The sequence below is a fragment of the Corvus cornix genome, chromosome 1A (assembly GCF_000738735.6).
Source record: "Corvus cornix cornix isolate S_Up_H32 chromosome 1A, ASM73873v5, whole genome shotgun sequence".
NCBI classification, from domain to species: Eukaryota; Metazoa; Chordata; class Aves; order Passeriformes; family Corvidae; genus Corvus; species Corvus cornix.
This window is the reverse complement of record NC_047057.1, coordinates 61,878,805-61,899,689: the sequence shown is the minus strand read 5'-3', so window position 1 is coordinate 61,899,689 and position 20,885 is coordinate 61,878,805. Positions and strand designations below refer to the sequence as shown.

Sequence of the window (20,885 nt, the reverse complement as noted above, 5' to 3'; positions counted from 1 at the left end):
CCTCTGGGCAGTGAATGCATGGCACAGTGTATGCATATGAACAAAATGATGCCAGAATACTTTTAAATGCAGCTAAACCAGATTTATTCCCAGAAGCTCAAATAAGGTGATGCACGTACTCTTTTATTTTAATATAAAAATTATCATCTCTACTCTTCCTAACAAAAATACCTTGTTTCTGAGCAATTTACCAAAATGAAAGAAAACATTAATGCAAATTTGTGTATTAAGCCCCCATCCCTCATGCCATGAAGAACCACATAAAACCTTTGTGCTTGTCTTCAGACCTTGTGTAGCTGTGCCAGATCCCAGGGGACCAAAACACCCTCTCCTACCTCTGCCAGCAAAGCAAGGCTCTGCCAGCAGAAAGCTTCCCAAAGCTGCCTCCCAGGGAGAGCCCAGCACACCAGGTCCTCATGAAGAGATTCCTGCTACAAAGGAAGCGTTTCCTACCTCCTTTTTTGCGCCTCTTACACAGCAGTCCGGCCATCCCGGCCCCAGCAGCGCAGACAGGCGAAGCCCATGGGGTGTCTGAGCGCTGACGGAGTGGCAGAAACTGGATAAGGGACTGCCACCTCCAGACTGCCAGACCCCCCCCTAATTTGGGCACGGTGACACAGGAGTAGGCACTAAGATCAGCTCCCAGCTGCTGGGGACAGGGGGCCAGGAGGGAGGACACAGCACTTGGCCGTGGTCCCAGCCAGAATCCCTCCCTGTCCCAAGAGAGCCAAGCGCCTGCCTTGGCCCACCCTGGCTGCCTAAGAGCAGGCATCTCCAGGATAGTATTTTCTGTGCACGGAGCTTCCCAAGAAAGCCACCTGCACCCTCTGGTGAAGGCACAGCTGGGTTTCCACAGCTTGCCCCAAGGAACACACAGGTTCACAGAGGCAGCATGCAGACAGGGACCTGCACTCAGGAACATGAACGTGCCAGGGCATTCCCCTCACCTGCAGCACTCCAGAAACCTTTCACACTGTGCTGGAACAAATGATGAGGACTTTTTCCCTGCTCACTGCCCCCAGTATTTACTTATCACTGCTGAGCAAAGAAACAGAAGCAGGAACAGGAAACAGAGCCACAATGCTGGAAAGAAAAGAGAACCCACAAATGAGCAAGCAGAGGCAGTTAATAGTCAGGATGGAGCAACAGGTACATTTCTGAGAAGAACCTGACAGGTATTTTAATGCAAATTTACAAAAAAGAATGGCTTTCAGCCCATGCTTTCACAAACCCAAAGGTACTGTACAAGATTATGGATATTAACAGATTGGCAAGTGCCAACCTCCTTGACTTGGTACCAGCAGCAGTGGTTTTGCTGTGAGGTTTATACCAGAGCCATCCATGCAAGAGGCATTTGACTGGCAGAGCAGAGCTGTGCTTGTACAATGAGTTATAGTCATGGCAGATCCCACATAAGGTATTACTACTCCTTCTCTGCCCAGTCACAGAGCTCCTTTCCCCTTCCCCTCCTCACAGGGAACACCTTCCCCCATGGTGATGGCGCAGTTCTTTTGCTCCCTACCTGAGACCAGTGTAAAACACCTTTCTCTAAAGCCTGATTATTCCATTTCAGAGACCAGTCACTGCAAACCTGCAGCAGGGGAAGGCAGGAAGGGGTAGGACATTGAGAACAGGCTGAAGGAGCATTGCTTAGTCCAGGTTGGCTTTCAGCAAAAACCATATGTTTTCCCCTGAAGTAGAAATTTAAATCCACATGTAAAAGATCACTTCTTTACCAATCCCCAAAAGCAGCAAGGGTTCCTGGCAGCCCTGCAATATTTTGACAATCTCTTGGCAGTGTCAGCAGTCAACATGATTAAGTCACATTGGAAGCTGTGCTGGCCTTTCAAACAGATTAATAGAATGAGCAGATCACACACACACAGAACACAGCACTGTGTCTGTAAGCCAGGCAGGCTGTCCCAGAGCATGGGATTACAGGCAAACTGCACACAGCACAAGCCATTCGCTGCAGAAAGTTGGAAGTGCCAGCGGAGCTGTCAAAGATTTCTCAAAGGCCAAGTGACGGCCTTTAAAGTCAGCAGGAGCACTATTAAAAAAAAAAAAAAAAAAAAAAAAAAGAGAGATGCCCCAGCTTTCTCCTTTTTAAAAAAAGAGAAAACTGGTATCAGCAGCTTTCTACCTTCACTCTTAATAATTTTTAGTGTAATTTTAAAAGGTATCAACAACAGCACAGTTCACTTCAATCTCTGCCATTTGCAGCCTTGTTATTAAAAAACTGACCACAAGCCCCTGCATCTTACAAAAACAGATGGTAAATGCTGCTTAATTTTAGCTCTGGTTATTTCTGACTGCAAGGCCAAATCCCACCCTGCAGAAAGGAGCAGCTGCTGTGACACTGATCCTGAGCTCCTGTGCTTTTCTTTGCATTCAGCCAGTGCCCAGCGCTGCCTGACCACAACTTTTACATGATGCACTTCCATCTCATGATGCAATCCTAACTTTGGATGCTGTCAGGCTGCTTTGCTGTCCTTAGCTCCACTGCAGAAGATCCCTTCAGGTAACTTCGTCCTCCTCTCTGGTGGGAGCAGCATACGGACAGCAAACATGCAATGCCCAGGTAACTCAAACTGCACAGGAAGCTCCCTTCCTGCCCCCAAATTCCTACTGCTTCCCAAGTTTCCTTCTTCTCACCAGAGCCAAACTGTGAGCAGCTGCACTTTTTCAGACAGTGACTCACCTGCCTGCTACTCATATCCTTATAGTCCAGATCACCACGTGCAAAATAGAAAGCCCACATTCAAGACCATTCTTAGCCTTTTCAGACCAGTGACACAATCCTCATTCACTCACATCTTAGATGAGAACGGGGATACAGGACAAATCCCCCTGGTCAAGCAGCAAATCCTTGCATAAAAGATCAGGTATCAGCTGGAGCTTCCACTTTCCATGGGAGAAGTCAGACCAGAGGGCAACAAGTCCCTGAAGACTCTGCAGTGCCGACCTCTTAACTTGCTCCTCTGCCTATCACAGGCCAACGCAGGCAGCCATGCACACAACAAATTTCCATCTGACAACTAAAACTCTTACAAAAAGTCATCCTCATAACTGCAAGCTTTCTAGGCACATTTAACAAAAGGCACTTTGAATAAATCTCACAATTTCTAAAAAAAACTGATAAGCAGAAAGGTTTCAAAACCAGGCCCAAACACACTGTTACACTGCACTCTTTTTCTAGAGACAAACCACACGCAGCTCAGTCTGCTACTGCATTACTCATCACTGCACATTTACAAAAGGCTCTCCGATCTTTTGGTAGAGGCTGTGGGAGAAAGACAAAGCAGCCATTTAACTATAAGAGAGAATTAATAATCCCAGGCAGATCAAAGGCAAAGACTTGACCAAATCCACATAAAGGCACTGTATCAAGGGACTGCATTCAAAGCAGAACTGTGGTAATAAAGCAAATTATTTATACGCCTCAGCAGACAAGGCACTCACAATGGCCAGACTCTGGTACATAAAGAAATGGAAAGATGTATAAAAAAAAAGGGGAAAAGCAGAGCCAAAGGCAACTTTTAGGAAAGGGCTGTAATAACGCTTTTGGTTTAGTTGCAAAGACCAGGCCACACTTGCTTAAATGGATGTGTTAAAATTTACACAGGTAAGCGGTCTATTTTGTGACTGCCAGAACAGAGATCTCCCCTTTATTTTTGCGAAAGGTAAAATATGTATCTAGCATGGTAACAGCATATTCAACACTTGAGCCAGCTGGAAATGTTTACGAGAAGCTTGGGCTCTGTTTTGTTTGCGAGGGTAAAATACTGCTTTTGTATTTTCACAAATGAGAATGTTCTTATCTTTCTAGGGAGTTGTTTGGGGGGTGTCTGTGAAAAGAGGATTTCCATTTTTTGGCAGTGACCCCTGTGATGAGATAGCCAGTATTAACACAGCTTCAGCTGTCCCTGGCCTAGCCCTGCACATGTACCAGCACTGCTGAAAAGAGGCAGAACGGGAACAGGCAGAGATGCAGCATCTTAGGAGAGAGAAGCACTAAACAGAGAGCAGTGGCCATAAGAGGCTTTCAGCATTTGCAGCACTGGAAACTAAACACCAAAGCAATCAACAGCTCTAACACCCACTTACTAATACTGAACTGGGAATCCTTCAAAATTGGTTCTGCAAGCAAGATGCAGACTTTGACAGAACATACAGAGAGCTATGGAACTAAAGCTGAAAGTCAAACATGGGATTCATCATTTTGCTGTTTCTCATTTCTTTCATTATTGCCCTAAGCCAGTTACGTTGCTGTCTTCATCAGGCACGGATCCATCAGGGCAAAGAGGCACTCAGACTTCATCTTGAGCCCCACCTGCCACTCACCCCTTCCTTTTGCGGGCATTAGTGGTTCCAGAAGCCACATTATGTCACAGAGTGAGGAAACTGTGTGTCTGAAAACTAGCCAGATACGAAAGGGAAAAAAAATAAAGTGAATTTTCACTGTATGGACATACAAACAGTAATGCTGGGCAAAATTAATTAAAAGAGCCAACCAAAAAGACTCAAACAAACAAAACAAAAACCAACCAAACAAAAAATAAACAAACAAAAAAACCTTCACCCCCACCCAGCAGAAATACAAGTGTGGACAAGAATGGTGCTTTAAAGTATTTGTAAAGTTACACTTAAAAAGGTAATAGATGGACAACTGATAGGATACAAGAGCAGATTACTGACCTGCTGACCTAGTCAGCTCTGCCTCAGTCTCCCTGCATTGCCCTTACAGTGGCAATCCCACAGCTTTGAAAATGGCACATCTTTTTCATCACCTTTTCTCGTGCCTGAGAGGTATAAGTACATTTTTAAGCAGCGACCAGCAAACAGGTCTGACATTCTGTTCTCCCTGCCTGAAATGGAGCAACACTCCCCTCCTCTAAAGTACCTACCCCTTACCCAGCTCTCCTAAGCACTAACATCACACCACAGCTACACAGCTGCTACACTCCAGGACATGCACTTGCTTTGTCCTGAACAGATTGCTTCAATCCCAAAATTTTTGACTGGGAAAAGCCAGGCAAGAACTGAAACTTGAGAGAACCCTAAAAGCAGCCAGGGAAAGCTACACTCCTCCCTCTGCACACAAGCTCTACTTGAAAATGGGGAGAACGTACTTTCTCAGCCTCCCCTAGGCACAACTCCCTCCCTACACAGAAAGGGTCATTTCTCCCCACAAAGTAATGGTGGAGGGTTATGTTCTCCTAAGGACACTGCATGAGCACCAGAACAACTTCCAGCTGAAAGGAGGATGTGGAGTCAAACCTGACATATGAAAGTAGAGGGAAAGACAAAGTCTGGTAAGAAAAGGAAAGGACTGAAGGGGACTTTGGGCTTGTGTCCACTCCAAGTAGAAAACCTTCAAGGCCTTTTCAATTTACCGCCATCCATTCTCCATGAAATACTGTGTTCTCCTAGAAAGTCCTTAGTGCTCTCTCAGACTTTGGTGTACTCCCACAAGCAAAGCTGATGGGCACAAGCAGGTAAAGGAACAGCACCTTCATGTCTAGGAACTCAGCCCAAGATCCCAAAGGAAGCAGGTTGATTTCCACAAGATGCCAAGCACCAACAGGCTCCTTTAGCCAAAAGCAACTTCAGAAACCAGAATCAACTCACTGCTTAAGGTATCCATATTTAATGGGTCCAGTGAAAGCAAACCACCAAGGGAGGGAGAGCAGAAGCTGTCAGAAGCAGAGCTAACAGCACTACTCTGGAAGAAAGACACCCAATCCATTCATTCAACTCTTGTCTTCTGCACCATGAAGAAATCTGAGAGAAAACAGCACTTCAGTTTACACCCTCCAACAAGCTCTACCTCTGGATCCCACACACACATCTAACCCTGCAAACTTTATCAAGCAGAACACTCAGCTTCAAAGAAAGTCACTACTGCAGCTCAGGCTAGCACATTTTACAAGTGACCAGCTTTCCATTCCTCCACCAGCTTCCTTCCCCCTCCTCCACATGGTTTGACATTTCATTTGTAGGTAGATATGTGAATGAACCCCCCCTTAGTTATCTGCCCAAACCACTTTTACCTGCCTCGGCCTCCTGCTCTCCCCCTATTCTTCACACAAAGGATGAACAGGTCACCACCACCACCACCACAAGTAATCTACTGTGCAAATATGAGAACATTTTATGCTGCTCACTCTTCTGGACGTGTCATGAGAAGTACAGAGTAACACACTCACTTCTGAAGGCCCTGATGGCAGGTGAGCAGCAGCAGCAGAAAGGCTCCGTCTTCCACAGCTAACAGCACAGAGCACAGCAGCCAAACTTCAAGGGAATGGAAGGGAGGCTACAGATACGACTTGCATTTCAAAAAAAGCAACTATTTGGTCATGCAACATGATTCTGCAGGAAGAACAAGCCAAGATAAATGGTTCTGCTGACCACAAAAAGTGCACATGCCTCATTGCTACAGCTGCCCAAATGTCACCCAAAAAGACAAGGAAAACCCTGAAAAACACTCACATACAGCAACTCCATTTGCAACACACACATTGAGAGTTTGGGACAGGCCATGCTCCAAACTAGAAGCTTTACCCTGAACACTCAACACACAGTTTTCAGTGTACCATATCCCGAGGCTGGTCATGCCCAGCTCTACCCTTCCTGTGTCCTACCTGCACTCAGGGCAGTAAAGCAGTGTATTAAAACTGAGATGAAAATCTGTGGAAGTAAATGCTATAAAATGTAGGGAGTTTTTCTCAATGGTTTCCAGACATGTCATATGGGGAAATTATTTTACTTGTTGCTTTGAGCATCAGAGGAGCCTGTCAAGACAAGCACTTCAGTGAAAAGCACTACAGACATCACAGTAAAAGTCTGGAACTCAGACCCCACAGTCAGATAAAAGCCAGTCCGTGAAGGGAAGGTACAGTGGACATAGTGGCTGCCATAAAAGCATTTAAATCTTTAACTCTGCCAGGTAAGAAATAAGAAGTAGGAAATAGACATTTAAGTAAGAAATTAAAGTAAGAAACATTATTTAAGTAAGAAATAGACACCAGGATTTCCTAATGGAGCTGCTGCAGACTGTGTAGAAAGAGTGGGGCCCTCCAACTGACTTTCCAGTCCAGTCTCCCAAGCACAGCCCTCAAGGGATATCAAAATGCAATCATGAAACAAGAGCCAGCCAAAGAATCAAATCAAAACAAGTCCAAAGCACAAGAAAACATCACATTTCATAAAGTATCAAAAAGACTTGCAGCTGTTATTATTCATAGTCAGCACACTGACGTTTTACGGGATTTGCAGTTCTAGCTTTCTGTGGTCTCTTTTAAAGCCTTTGCCCTGGTAATGCCAGGTCCTGTGAGCTAGAAAAGGTGGTGTCTCAGTGATGCTAGATGTCTTAAAGACTTTCAAGCTCAGTTACAGGTCAGTCCTAAACCAGCTTTCTAACTACACAGCCTCTCCAACTCACCCTCACAAAAGAAGCAGCCAGAGCAGCAGCCCAGTGGAATCCCTGCTTTTCTCCTAACAGATAAGACAGGCAAAAAAGAAGGAAAAAATACTGTACTCTTACTAGCATCTCATTGAAAAACCAGTAAAAGGTCTGTGATGAGATGCACAGTTCCACTGCAGAGTGTTGCATTCACAAGCTCGTAAATCCCATAATGCTTAATCCAATAAGACTTCATTCTTTTCATGTTTAAGAAAAGCCCTTAGTCCAGCCTTGGAAGCATCTAAGGGAGCCACAAGTGCATTGGGCAATACAGCATGGAAATGACCTCAGCAGGTCTTTAGCTGAACCTCCTTCTCAAAGCAGAGTCAGCTCTGAGCTCAGACCAGGTTGCTCAGGGTTTCTTCTTCTTCTTCTTCTTCTCTTCCTGCCTCAAAGCAGCACTTTCCACTTGTCCTTGAGAAGCTTCTGTCAGCCAGTTTCTCCTGCCTGTTCATGTGTCTCCCTTAACAGCAGCCCTGCCCTCAGGGGCACCCAGCTCAGTGTCACCTGCACGTGTCACCAGCTCCATCACCTCCTCCAGGGCGCTGATGCAGATGTTGAACAGGACACATCCCAGGACAGACCATGAGACAAAGAGCTCACACAACACAGGTGTAGCCAGGAGGATCTTTTCCCTCCTCTTCTTGCATCTGTTCTTACTCTGTCAATAAATACAGTGCATATGAAATCTTTCACATTTCCCAAACAGAATCATCTGGCCAGCTATGCTGCAACATGCCAAACTACCCAACCCCCCTGGAACAACAGTGCCCATCTCCTGTGCATTCAGTACAAGAGTGAAATTCCCCAGCTCAGACAGTTTCAGATTGTCTTTGCAGTCTTGGAGAAAGCTCTTACCAACCACTGGATCAACAGCAAATTAAGGACTCCACTGAGGATGCCTTCCACCAAGATTCTGGGTACTACAGCACCTACACCTAATGCTATTCATGACAAGAAAGTCCCTCACTAAAAGCTACAATTTCTTTTACCAGATGGAAACGTGGAAACAAATATGTAACTTTCTCCCTCAACCATAGGGCAGAGAGTGGACACTATGGCCAGTCCCTCTCACCTTCCCATTACCATCTGTCTCTTTCACCGACAAGGGACCCTCAAAAAACTCAGAAACAGAGTGAAACTCAGAAACTGAGAGAACAGAATCAGAGAAACCTTCCTTGGAAAGACCTACAAAATTCAGGTTGAGGCTGGACTGTTGCTGCACTAGCTAAGGTCAGTCACGACTGCTTCTTCCCTTCCACATGCAAAAATAAAACCCAACCAGTTTGTGTGGCAGACAGCATCAGATCTACTCTACAGGCAGCACATCTGGTTTGCTCCTGGCACAGCAGGACCATTTTGCAGCATGACGTCCTGGACGCAATTAAAATCCAGTTTCCCAATGATAGGGCTCCATTACCCAAGCTTATTTAATTACTTAATTTAATTACCTATCCTTCCAGTTGCAGAGAATGATGAGGGAAGTAACAGGAAGAGCCAGCAAATCAATCAATACCTGGCTCCAAGTCTGGTTAGGGTCTTGAATTTTGGATTTTTTTGGTCATGGGTCAGTTTGCATTACAAAGCCTGCTGGAAACAGATGGGGTACCTCTGTCTCAAAGGGGGACAGAGTCCCTTGGGAGGCAGTTCAGAAGGGGAAAGGGGTCCAGGAAGGCTGGACATTCTTCAGGAAAAGAGTTTATCACCTTTGAAGGAGGACAGGCAATGCAGGAGGACTACAAGGATGTCATGAGGTTATGCAGGGAGAAAATCAAGAGGGCCAAAGCCCAACTAGAACTTAATCTGGTTACTGCCATAAAGGACAATAAAAATGTTTCTACAAATGCATCTGCAGCAAAAGGAGTGCTAAGGAAAATCTCCACCTCTTATTGGATGCAATGGGGACACATAATGAAAAAGGCTGAGGAAAAGGCTGAGGTACTCCATGCCTTCCCTGCCTCAGTCTTCAACAGTCAGACTGGTTGTCCTTGTTGTACCCAGCCCCTGAGCTGGAAGACAAGGTCAGGGAGCAGATCAAATCCCAGAACCAGTTTTGGGCCCCTCATGGCAGAAAAGACATTGAGTGAGTCCAGAGAAGGGAATGGAGCTGGGGAAGGGGCTGGAGCAGCAGGAGCAGCTGAGGGAGCTGGGAAAGGGTCTCAGCCTGGAGAAAAGGAGGCTCAGGGGGGACCTTCTGGCTCTGACAGGAGGGGACAGCCAGGTGGAGGTCGGGCTCTGCTCCCAGGGAACAAATGATCAAACAAAGAGGAAATGGCCTCAGGTTGTGCCAGAGGAGGTTCAGGTTGGATATGAAGAAAAACATCTTCACTGGAAGGGCTGTCAAGTACTGGAACAGCTCCCCAGGGAAGTGTTGGGGTCATCATTGCTGGAGGCACCTACGAGACTTGTATATGTGGCACTCAGGGACATGATTTGGGGATGGACTTGGCAGTGCTGGGGGAATGATTGGACTCGATGATCTTTTGCAACTTAACTCCAGAATTCTAAGCAGAGCATCAAGATTCCTGTCAGACCAAATTCTATAGTGTTACCATGCCTAATTTTCCAGTGGAACCAATCCAGTGTAACAATACTGGTGGCCATACACGGGCAAGAAGGCAAACAGCAATCCTGAGGTGCAATTTCATAACCCTGTTCCTGTGGGAGAATGTTAGGTGGAAAGTGCGAGAGGTTACTTTTTCCCATCATTTTTGACAAAAATCTTGTCACTTTTGCAAAGCCTCCAGGTCCATCTGCTGGACTAGGCAAACCAGAGAGTAAACAACACTATTCTATTTTAAAATGATAGAAGCGTCTGCATCTCTAATAGTACAAATGCATGCATCTGCCAAACAGACCTAGTGGAACAAGGCTTTCTGAGCATTACACATTCTTCTATTTAAAGACACTAAAAGACACCATGCCTCTATGCAGACATCTCCTCATCCAGTTCTCAGTCTACTTCCTTACTCCAAATAAACTGTGTATGCAACCATCCCACAGCTAATTAAAAATTAGCAATAAGGCCATATGGCAGCTATAATGGAAAATACACTGTTTCTTTTTTCAGTGGATTTCATTATGATTCAACCACACAATGAAAGAAGCACTAAAGAAGCAGCTGGGATTCCAGGAGCCAGAACAGTCTGCTTGTTTTATAACCAACATGCAGCATACATTGAAGAGTTTTTATAGCAGTCTATATCTGATTGCCAGACAGGTCTTGGGGATTATAAAGAAACCTTTTTTGACCTGGAGAAACAATCATTGAGAGGCAAAACTGAATTCCCAGTTTGTTCACCACCAGCAAAGCCAAAACCAGAATCCAATCCCATGGTCTCCCCTCTCAGCCTAAGGCCTCTCGAGAGGGGTCTGCAGAGAGCTCATGGAAACAAATCAGTGTACAGGATTTATAATTAGGAGCCCCATTGTTCCTCCAGGAGGAAGTAACAGTGATTTAAGGGCCCAGAGCATACAGACCCACTGCTCCCAGTACACGCTGCCAGATGTGCATGTTCTCTCCACATCTGGTTTTCAGAGCAAAACTTCACAGGATTCAAATTACAAAAGGCTGACACCACGTGTTTTCCATCATACTTGTCCAGCCAAACTAGACATACACAACAGAAGTCACGAATTTCAGGTTGCAGCTTTCTACTTGGCCATTAGAAGAGTACAAATTAGGAAATCTATACCTGAGCACAATATGTTTCACCCTGGGCAGATAGATCACTAAGAGGCCACTGGCCTATTAGCTGTGCAACACAGAGGTTTCTGTTCCCAGTTCCCATTAGTGCTGTGCCCATTCCCAAAGGCAAACGGGGTTTGCTCACACAGAATTGGTGGTTTAGACCCCCTGCCCATGGCCCCTGAGCAGCCTGTCCTGAGCAGAGCTTCAGCACCCAGGTTCAGAAACTCCTCCTGAAGGCAACCTGGCAGAACCCCTTGAAAAGTGGTGCTCTCCCACTGATCACACTCCCACTCATTCCCTTCCACCTCCGTCCTCCTCACCACAACAATTCACAGCTCCCTCAGCACAGGGCAGAAGTGCTGATGCAGCCTGTGACAAGAACCAGAGGCAGGTACGCTACAGCCACCACAGAATCACAGAATACCCTGAGCTGGAAGGGACTCACAAAGCATCGAAGTCCAACTCCTGGCCCTGCAAAGGACATTCCAACAATCCCACCCTGTGCCTGAGAGCACTGTCCAAATGCTCCTGGAGCTCTGGCAGCCTTGGGGCCATGCCTGTTCCCTGGGGAGCCTGTTCAGTGCCCCAGCACCCTCTGGGGGAAGAACCTTTTCCTGATATCCAACCTAACCCACCCTGACACAGCTCCAGCCATTCTCTGGGTCCTGTCCCTGGTCACACAGAGCAGAAATCAGTGCCTGCCCCTAAGGAGGAGCTGCAGCCCCTGGTGAGCTCAGACCCTCAGTCTCCTCCAGCTGAACAGACCCAGTGCCCTCAGCTGCTCCTCAAAACACTCCCCTCAAGGCCTTTCACCATCTTAGTAGCCTCCTCTGGACACTCGTAGCTCTCCTCTGGACACAAGGCCTACCAGGCCAGCAGGCAAAGCAAGGGCAAGTCCCCACACACCACAGAGACCCCAGGGAAAACCTGCCATGGAGGCACAACCCGTGTAAGTGAGAGTAAACAACTTGGTTGGGCTGTGCCCTGAGAAGAAAGCTGAGCTTCATCAGTGACAGTGCACGTCCACAACACAACTCACAGAGCAGGCAGAGAGCAGGCAGAGGGTGTACGAGGGTGGGGATAAGCAACTACCAAGGTCACCGTGCACAAGAGCTCAAGGCTGTGCAGAGCAAGGCACGTGGACATTGTGAGAGCTGAGCAGAACAGAGCTGGCGCCATCATCCTCATCCTGACACTGGCACAGGTCAGATCACCCTCTGGAAACACCTCAGTGACCTTCAGGTAGTTGGCTTCTGTAACAAAACACCCAGATCTTGTTAGTTCAAAGAACCTGGAGGTGTGCTGAAGTTACGAGGTCAGCACAAGGAGGAGCCTTTGGGCAACTGTTGCAGCGGGGATACTGCAACACGCATATATCAAACCAGGAGTCCCATGGAAAAGAAATATATATGGACAGACAGATTCTTGGTAGATGTTTCAGAGATGTTTATTTCTCCAGCCTCATGGCCGGGGCTCTGCCAAGGAACTGCGGCAATCACGGGACCCGAGGGTCCTTGCCTGTGCAGGGGAACACAAACCAACAACGGGGAACGAGGCTGACCAGGGGCAGGGAAATGCCGTGTCTCCCCCCAGGGACCCTCTCCCAGGGCTCCATGGCAGGGGGAGGGACCCCAACAGGCAACATGATTGATTTCTCTTCCTTCTTCCTTGCCAACCTCCAGGTCTCCTAAAATGACTGAGAGGAGCTTGAGGGCTGAAAAGAGAACAAGACTCCAGGGTTGAGAAGGCACACACAGCCCCTCCTGCACTGCAGGAGTGACAAGGATCACAAACCGATGATGTTACAGGTGAGGCAGAAAACTCCTTCTCCTTGTGATACATGACAGTGTCTCTGTATGGTCACATTCCCCTTCAAGACATCATATCCCAGGAACCCTGACAGAGACAGCCTTGGGAATCTTGCAGGCCAAGGTTTCTAGTGATGCCTGAGAGCCCTGTACACTTGACTGGCTCCTTTTGGAAACCTGACAGCAATTTGGCATCCAAATCCCACATGGGCAGCTCTGAAGTAGCTGGACTGCCCCAGCTACACACCTGAATCTCCTCAGCTGTGACCATGACACTTGTGTGCACAAGGTACACAACTAGCGTTCCTTCCAGCTGAACAGCAAAGCTGTGGCTGCTGAAACACCAATTCCTGCAACCAGCAGACTCTGCCTTGCCCTGGGTTTGCCTCAAACCACATAAGCCTGGATCTCTTAGCAGCAAGTTGTTCTGACATGCTTTTGCAATGAAAAAAGCTTGCCAGCTAATCTCCCAAATCTCCTAACATCAAAGTACAATCCAAAGCTCAGAGCAGTGCATTGGAAAACTCCACCAGCGTCGTCTGTTTTCAGATCAGCTGGCCTGTAACAGTTCTTGAAGTACATAAAAAGGCATTTAGCACTGCTCTGCATAACTATACTCTCTCTTCTGGACTGTCCCATTGCCGATGTGCAAATCAGGAGGATGCATGTATATTAATAAAATGATCTAAATATCACAACTCTTAAACATGAGCACACAGTCAGTAGGATTCATGTATTCATGATCATGCACTGCAGAAGACAGCCTGATGTCCTTGCACAGATTCACCAGGGAGATCAAGAGTCCCCCCTTCAGAGAGACTTTCCAGGAGTTGTGGCTTTGCAGCTCCCCCCATTCCCATCAAGGCCATGTGCAGCTCTCCATACATCAGTCTCACAGGGCTCTCACCCACACACTCCTTGGAACACAAACAGCCAGATGCCCCCTTCTAAAAGTCTCTCTCCAGCTGTCATAATTAATTAATCCTTTAGCTATCATTGAACGATTGCTCTGAAATAAGGGTAGACTTTAAGGAGAAAAGGATTGGAGTTCTGGTTTTGGAAAACTGGAAGCGTTGATAACCACCCTGCTAAGGTTTTATGATGAAGCTTAACAGTATTCTTACAATGAATCTTATTTTAAAGATTGCAACTCTGGAAATAAAATGACTATTAAATGTCTGTTTTCCTTAAAGGGAGGCAAGGCATTTCTTCAACACACTACTGAAGAGCTATAGAGCTATTTTGTGTGTCTTGCTGCATTCTGTCTGGAAGAAAACTTGGAGCTGTAATTCCAAACTCTTGCCTCACCAGGAGACTGTGCCTAAAGCTGCAGTGGGTGAACCACTGTCCTGGGTTGCAGTGTATTCTATTACCATCCTCAGGAGCTGTTGAAACCAGGTGGGGCAGTGTTTCCTTGCCTCCTCCCCCCAGACTATCTTTCTGTTAATTGCCCATCATTGTCCTGCCACCTGACTCAGAGATAACTCCCTCCAGACTATCTTCTGTTAATGAGCCTAATCAACACTTTGCCTCATGACTCATTACCCCATTGTGAGATGCTCCACCCAGAGGGAGGAACCAAGCATCCCATCGTGGATATAATCTGGGACTCTGACCACCAGAGACACCCCTTCCCACTGGATTTCCAGAGGACAGGAGCTACACAGCCACCACTGGACCTTCTGAGGAGGAGCAGACCCTTTGTTTCTACAGGATCACCACTTCGGGAGGACTGCAGCCACCATTCTACCAGACCACCACCACCACCACCCTGACTAACAGGGTGCCAGGTTGTATCCTAACTCTGTCAGTTTAACCCAGTGTTATCAGCTTTTATTGGTTTTTTTTTTTCTTTCCCCCTCTTTTTATTTCCCTATTAAATTGTTATTCTGACTTGGTGTCTCCCACTAGTTTGTTTTCAAACTAGCACAACCACCCTAGCCTAAGTGCAGCTACAGGAGGACAATATGGGGGTTATGATACTGTTAAAAGCACAATTCTTGTGCATGTAAAGCTCATTTCAGCTGAGACATTGACACAGACTATATTCCCAGTACAGCTTTTGCCAGAATAGAACACAGAACCCAAAACAGCATTGCTCTACCAAGACTAAAACCAGACCAGGTCAGGCCTGAGCCCTATGGGAGAAACAGCAATTAGGCTACACAGGTTCCAACTGGAAATTTAGGTCTGTGTAAGTTAGTGGTAGAAAGGATAATAAATCAAGCTTGAAATATGAATCTTGATATGTTTGCACAGACTTTCTATATATACACACATATCTGGAACAGTATGTAGCTTCAGTATAGCTACATGCAAATTCCTTTCTTAAAGAGCAAGTAATTCCACTTAACCAGCACTCATATCGTCTGCTGTGGGGACATTTCAGCAGCAGTAGCACATCACAATGCACAGACACACTCCTCCAGCCAAGCATCCTCTCAGTCTGCAGCAAATGTACTTGTGTGAAACAGGACCACAGAATTAGACCCTACACATTTTGTATTTGTCTCTCCATCTACCTAAAAATTCGCTGCCACATCCTTTGAGTATGGAAAGCAAATTAAGAAGGGCGTGAGACACCATCAGCACATCTCACGGAGACACAGATGCCAAGAACAGCACTTTAGCCTCCCTTGATATGCACAAAACTTTCCCCTTATTCAGCTCCTGTTGCAATAATCCCACCCTCTCTCTCTCCTTCATTCTCCTCTCCTACTGATTTCATCAGGCACAAATAAATGGCACTTTTCTCACCCCTGTGCCCACCCTCAATCATGTCACTGGGACACAACACTAAGCAATTGATTGTTTTATTTCTCTCACTGACTCCCCATATAGGCTATACACACACACAGAGTCACAATAATAGAAAGCTTATTTAGCCAAACACCTGCTGCCCAGATCTTTCATACAGTGTGTTATGAGGAAAAGAAAACCAAGCTTTGCAAGTAAACTGGGAGTGACGCTTGCAGCAAACCCCCTCCTTTATTTCAGTACAGCAACATCACTGACAAACAGGAAAGGGCAGATTTTTTCAATTTCCTTTTGCAGATGAAGTCGAAACACAGCACTACCTGAAACAGTATATTTTACAAAATCTGAAAAGAAGCTAAGGAATCATCTGGCTTAACAGCTGTATCTTCTATGGGCCCTGCCAGAACTCCCAACAATTTTCTAAGGTATTTAAAGCAGATGTTGGAGCTCTTGAACAGGTGGCACATCTTGAAAGACCAAATCACAGAATCATGGAATGGTCTGGGTTGGAAGGGACCTTAACACCCAAATCATTTCATTCCCCTGCCCATGGGCAGGGACACCTTCCACTATCCCAGCTTGCTCCAAGCCCCATCCAGCCTGGCCTTGAACACTGCCAGGGATGGGGCAGCCACAGCTTCTCTGGGCAGCCTGTGCCAGGGCCTCACCACCCGCACAGGGAACAATTTCTTCCTCATATCTAATGGAAACCTCAGATACACCAAGATAGAGCCATGGGACAGTAACACCAGGCAAACTTAGATATCTGCAGATTTCCATGTGGCCTAAATGGGGGACAAGGGGAGAAGTAAAAACCAAAGTGGTCGCAGAGCACTGGAACTGACACATCCCCACTTTTCTAAGGATGGGCATCGTGACTGATTGTAAGATTAGGAACACAAATCTCCCTCCATGCTCTCCATGGCCTTTCCTGTCCTTTCTTTGGCCATGTCCCTTCCCTGAGGACTCTCTAGTAGTAGCATGGTGGGGTTGAACTCACCTGCCGCTTTTCCTGCTGCAGGACTCCACTAAATACTCACTGGTGACAGCCTGCAGGCATTAATAATCAGCAAGACTTTTCTCCCTGGGGCATTTTTACCCAAACTAGGGGTTAAAAATATTCCTGGGAAGGAAGAGGAAGGGAGGAGCCAAACAGACAGTGAGATCACTCACCCACCTTCCATAGGAAACCAGGGTAAAAACGGCTTCCCCACGAGCTGCTCTTTCTCTCGAGTCAGGGCTGCCTAAAAAGTCTGTTCATAAAAACCAGAAAAACGCCAGAAAATGCAGAAACATGCAAAGTGTAACAGTGTAAAGCAGAGCTTTGGGGTAGAAATGCAAACAGTTAAGCAATGTATAGAACTTGACTTAAAACACTGATGAATTTGACCAGAGTCTTACCCCTACCTCACCTCTCAGCATAGCCACAAAGCATCACAGCATGCTGCTAAGGCAAGAGCAGCAGCAAAGCTGTTTGCACGCTGAATTAGAGTTTGAATGCTGCCACAGTGACCATCACCAGCCTGCTACGAACCTCACCCACCCTCCTGTCACACAGCCAGGGTGGCAGCTCACACTGACCACCCTGACAAGCCTAATGAACTCTCCTCTCCCCACAGAGCCTCTCCAAAAATGCATTGCAGCAAATTATGAATTAGCCAAAAAAAATTTTAAGTTTAGATGCTCATGGGTTGGCAGACACACATCATGGTTATTTATGACCTGTGATTAAAGACATGAAAACCACAAATAAAAACCTTTTCAGTATCATTACAAGGAGCTTTGAGCTGTGTCGCTCAGAAGTTGTGCACAAAAAGGAAAAGGATTGATATAAGTGAATTTTAGCTCTCACACAGACCCTGTTAAAGGTCACTGTATGAGCACAGCTGGGATACTGACAGCTGCAATAAAAAGGCAGAACGTATAAAGAGCCCTCAGGCTGGAGCTTTTGGTGCTGATGGAGGCAGAAGAGGCAAGGATGATTTCAGGCTGCAGCAAATGAGCAGCCAGCATTCCAATTTGCCATGGAGAGGGCAGGATTTGCTTTGGGAAGATCGTTCTGACCTCTGCTGGTCCCCTCAGGGAAACCCAGCAGAAACCTGGAGGAAGGCCAGGAATTCCCAAGGGCTGAGCACATGGGGAAACGTTGACCACATCGGCTCCTGTAAGGTCTAGCAACTCATTCAAAGAATGCCTCTCAGATGAGCTTCCAGTTTGCATCTGCTCCACACTCACATAAAAAAAAAAAAAAGTTTCTAGCCCTGAAATTTGCTCCTGAGGCTGCCCAGGCCCTACCAGAAGCCACGTTCAAGCCTCTCTTCCCCTGGTGCAGACCCCCCCAGCTCATCACTCTTGGCCCTCTCCGGTAGCACAGCCATGGCTGGGACAGCCTCCCAGAGATCTGCTCCACAAAGGGAAAAAAGCCATTTCCCTTCACAACAAAGGGGCTGGGCCGCCTGCAGCACCAGGCAATGTCACACCCACCAGTGGGTCCTGAGGCTTGCAGACAGTCACATTTCAGACTGGAAGGAATATTCACACAAAAAGCTGCCCCTTGTGTTGCAGTTTCCTCCCCATGACACCGACAGAAGCGCAGCTGCGAGGCTTTGATGTGGTTCCCCGCTAAGGACCAGGCACAGCAACCAAAAGAGGCCCTTCCATTGCCATGAGGAGCCGTGGCCACCCAAGTAAGTAAAACCACAGGCAAACTCAGCCAAACCAGCGGGTGGCTCCTGCTGAAAGTGGGCACCTCAAGAACAGGGCCTGGTGATATTGAAATGCCTAAGAAGGGAAGCTGCCAACCCGTTTCAGCTTAGAAGTCACCTTTGGCACGCGCTTTTTTGGAGCACGCGCTCGGCATCCCTGCCAGAGAGTTTTTTCCACCATCTTCCTTCGGAAGCAAATGAGATCATCTCAGGAAGGCCCAACTGCTTCAGCTGCTCCTCAGAAGAACCACGTCAGGGAAACTTGATTAAAAATAGATAATAAAGGAAATACCAGTAAGCTACACCAAAACAGCCAGCAGAAGGGAAGGGAAATGATTTCCCTGAACCAGGTTTCAAGGCCTAATATTGTGTTTTTAAATATTAAAAAGCTGTCTTTTGAACGTTTCTGGCAATTCATAGACTCAGTATGGGCAAAACGTGCTCAACAGCCAGCTGAAAGGAGGCTGAAACTTGAATTACATCCCTACCCTATGCACACCAGACACTAGGACAAAACCAAGGCCAGTTTGAACCAGCCATCAAGTCAGAGTTGCATTAAGCCATAGGGTGAGGACACACAGATTTCCTGCTGGCAGATCCCAGGAGTCTGGGGATAGCATGGAGGCAGAGTTTCTCCACAGAAACCAGTACTGGTGAGTCAGGGAAGCCGAAGAGAGCAGCACACACCATCCCCAGAGGACATTGCGCTCGGAGGAAGGGCACACTTTGTGTATTCAGGACCGGGCCAGCTTTATCAAGTCTGGCAATGAGACACCTCCCTATCTACAACAGCAACAGCGGCGCTATCTCCGCACAGCCCCTGGCCAGGGCCGGCGGCTCTGGGGACACCTCGCACACATGCCCACACCCCAGGTCGGGGTGTGCAACAGGGACCGAGCCCCTCAGTGTGGGTGCTGGTGCATTGGGCTCGGGCTGGGGAACTTCTCCAGGCTCTCTGCAGTGAAGGGGAGGCTTTCGCCTCCCTGCCCAGCTGGCACCAGCAGTGACATCCCACATGGACACACTCATACAGCCTGGGGTACGTGCGCCCATGCGGAGTCCTTGAGAGCCAGGTGGGTTGGATGAATGTATCTGGTTATGAAAATTACTCTGGGCAAAGTACCGCCATCAACATAAAGCCTATGGATGAAGCAGACCTGGAAAGAAACACAGGTGGACTTAACCATTCCCTCGTGGTTTCCTCAACTCTCAGACCACAAGAAAATGACAGCCACAGTCTCACTGGTCACCAGAAATTTATTTTATAGCACAAAGCGGGTTCTGGGGTCACCTTCCCGGACGTACGACATGAGCTGAAGTCACGCTGCCCATCGCTCCAGCCGCTCCCCATCGCTGCCATCCATCCCCCATCGCTCCAGCCGCTCCCCATCGCTGCCATCCATCCCCCATCGCTCCAGTCTCCCCCTTTCCTGCCAGCCGCCTCTCATCCCTGCCAGCCGCTCCCCATCGCTCCAGCCTCCCCCCACGCCCGTCCCCGGCCGCGTTGTGGCTCTCGGGGGCGGAGGGCGGGCACGGCCCCTCCGCGGGGCCGCCGAACAAAGCGCGGCTCAGAGGCTCCGCCGCTGCTCCCGCGGAGGAACGGGACGGGACGGGACGGGACGGGACGCGACGGGACGGGACGGGACGGGACGGCGGAGCAGCCACAAGTCACGCCGGCCCCAAGCACGCTCCTTCCTTCCCTCCGCGCCGGCGAACTCACCCTCCTTGGCTTTCTTCTTCCTGGCCAGGGTCCCGCCGAGCTTGCCCAGGAACGACTCCTCTTTCTTCATCCTGTGCGGCCGCAGCGTCGGGGACCGGACGGGCGCGGCGGACATCGGCTCTGCCGGGGGAGCCCGCCCGGCCCTGCCCGATCCTGCCCGGGGGCTGCGGGGCCCGCGGAGCCGAACCAAGTCCGGGAGCGGGGAATCACTCGCCCGAACGAGCGGGGCCAGCCCGCCGTGTGCGCTCACAGCCGCTCGCAGGACTGGGAAGCGCTGCAGCCACAGCGCCCTGCCACGGCCGGGAAGTCCGCGGGAGGCGGGGGCGGGACGAGCCCCGGACACCCCCGGGGGGCCGGGGGCGGGCACCGGGAGGCTGCCCGGGCCCTCCCGAGCATCACCTGCGGCCAGGCGGGCGAGCCCCTCCTGCGGGGCACCTGGTGCGCCGGACCCACGCGGGTGCAGGAAAAGCGGGTTAAAAGCATTGCAGGAAACAACGCCCCCGATCCCACCACAGCCGGACCAGAGTGGTGTTAGGCTTGAAAGTACATAAAGATCAGACACCAAAGAACATCCTTCCTTAAGAACAAGTATATATTCCACGTTTTGCAACAATTGGACACAACTGAGGGCAAACGCTCAGCATGTGCCGTTTGCCAGGGCACAGCAATTCCTTGCTGGCTTCATTCAGATGTGCCTCCTGATTTTGCAGCCATGCGCCCCTTCTGTCAGACCAGCCTG

The 20,885-nt window shown here is 48.3% G+C and overlaps 1 protein-coding gene across 2 annotated transcripts in view; it reads right to left on the bottom strand.

Annotated features, from left to right (window-relative positions):
- PARVB (parvin beta) overlaps positions 1–20,436 on the bottom strand; it is a 56,137-nt gene extending 35,701 nt beyond the window's left edge. The window contains exon 1 of one of the 2 annotated variants that reach the window (XM_039571066.1): positions 20,147–20,436. In XM_039571066.1, the coding sequence (XP_039427000.1) occupies positions 20,147–20,261 (115 nt within the window). In that variant the 5' untranslated portion in view covers positions 20,262–20,436. Of the gene's footprint in view, positions 1–453; positions 551–20,146 lie in introns of those variants that run through there. The other variant, XM_010410260.4, reaches the window with a different exon arrangement.
- Between the last annotated feature and the right edge of the window lie 449 nt (positions 20,437–20,885).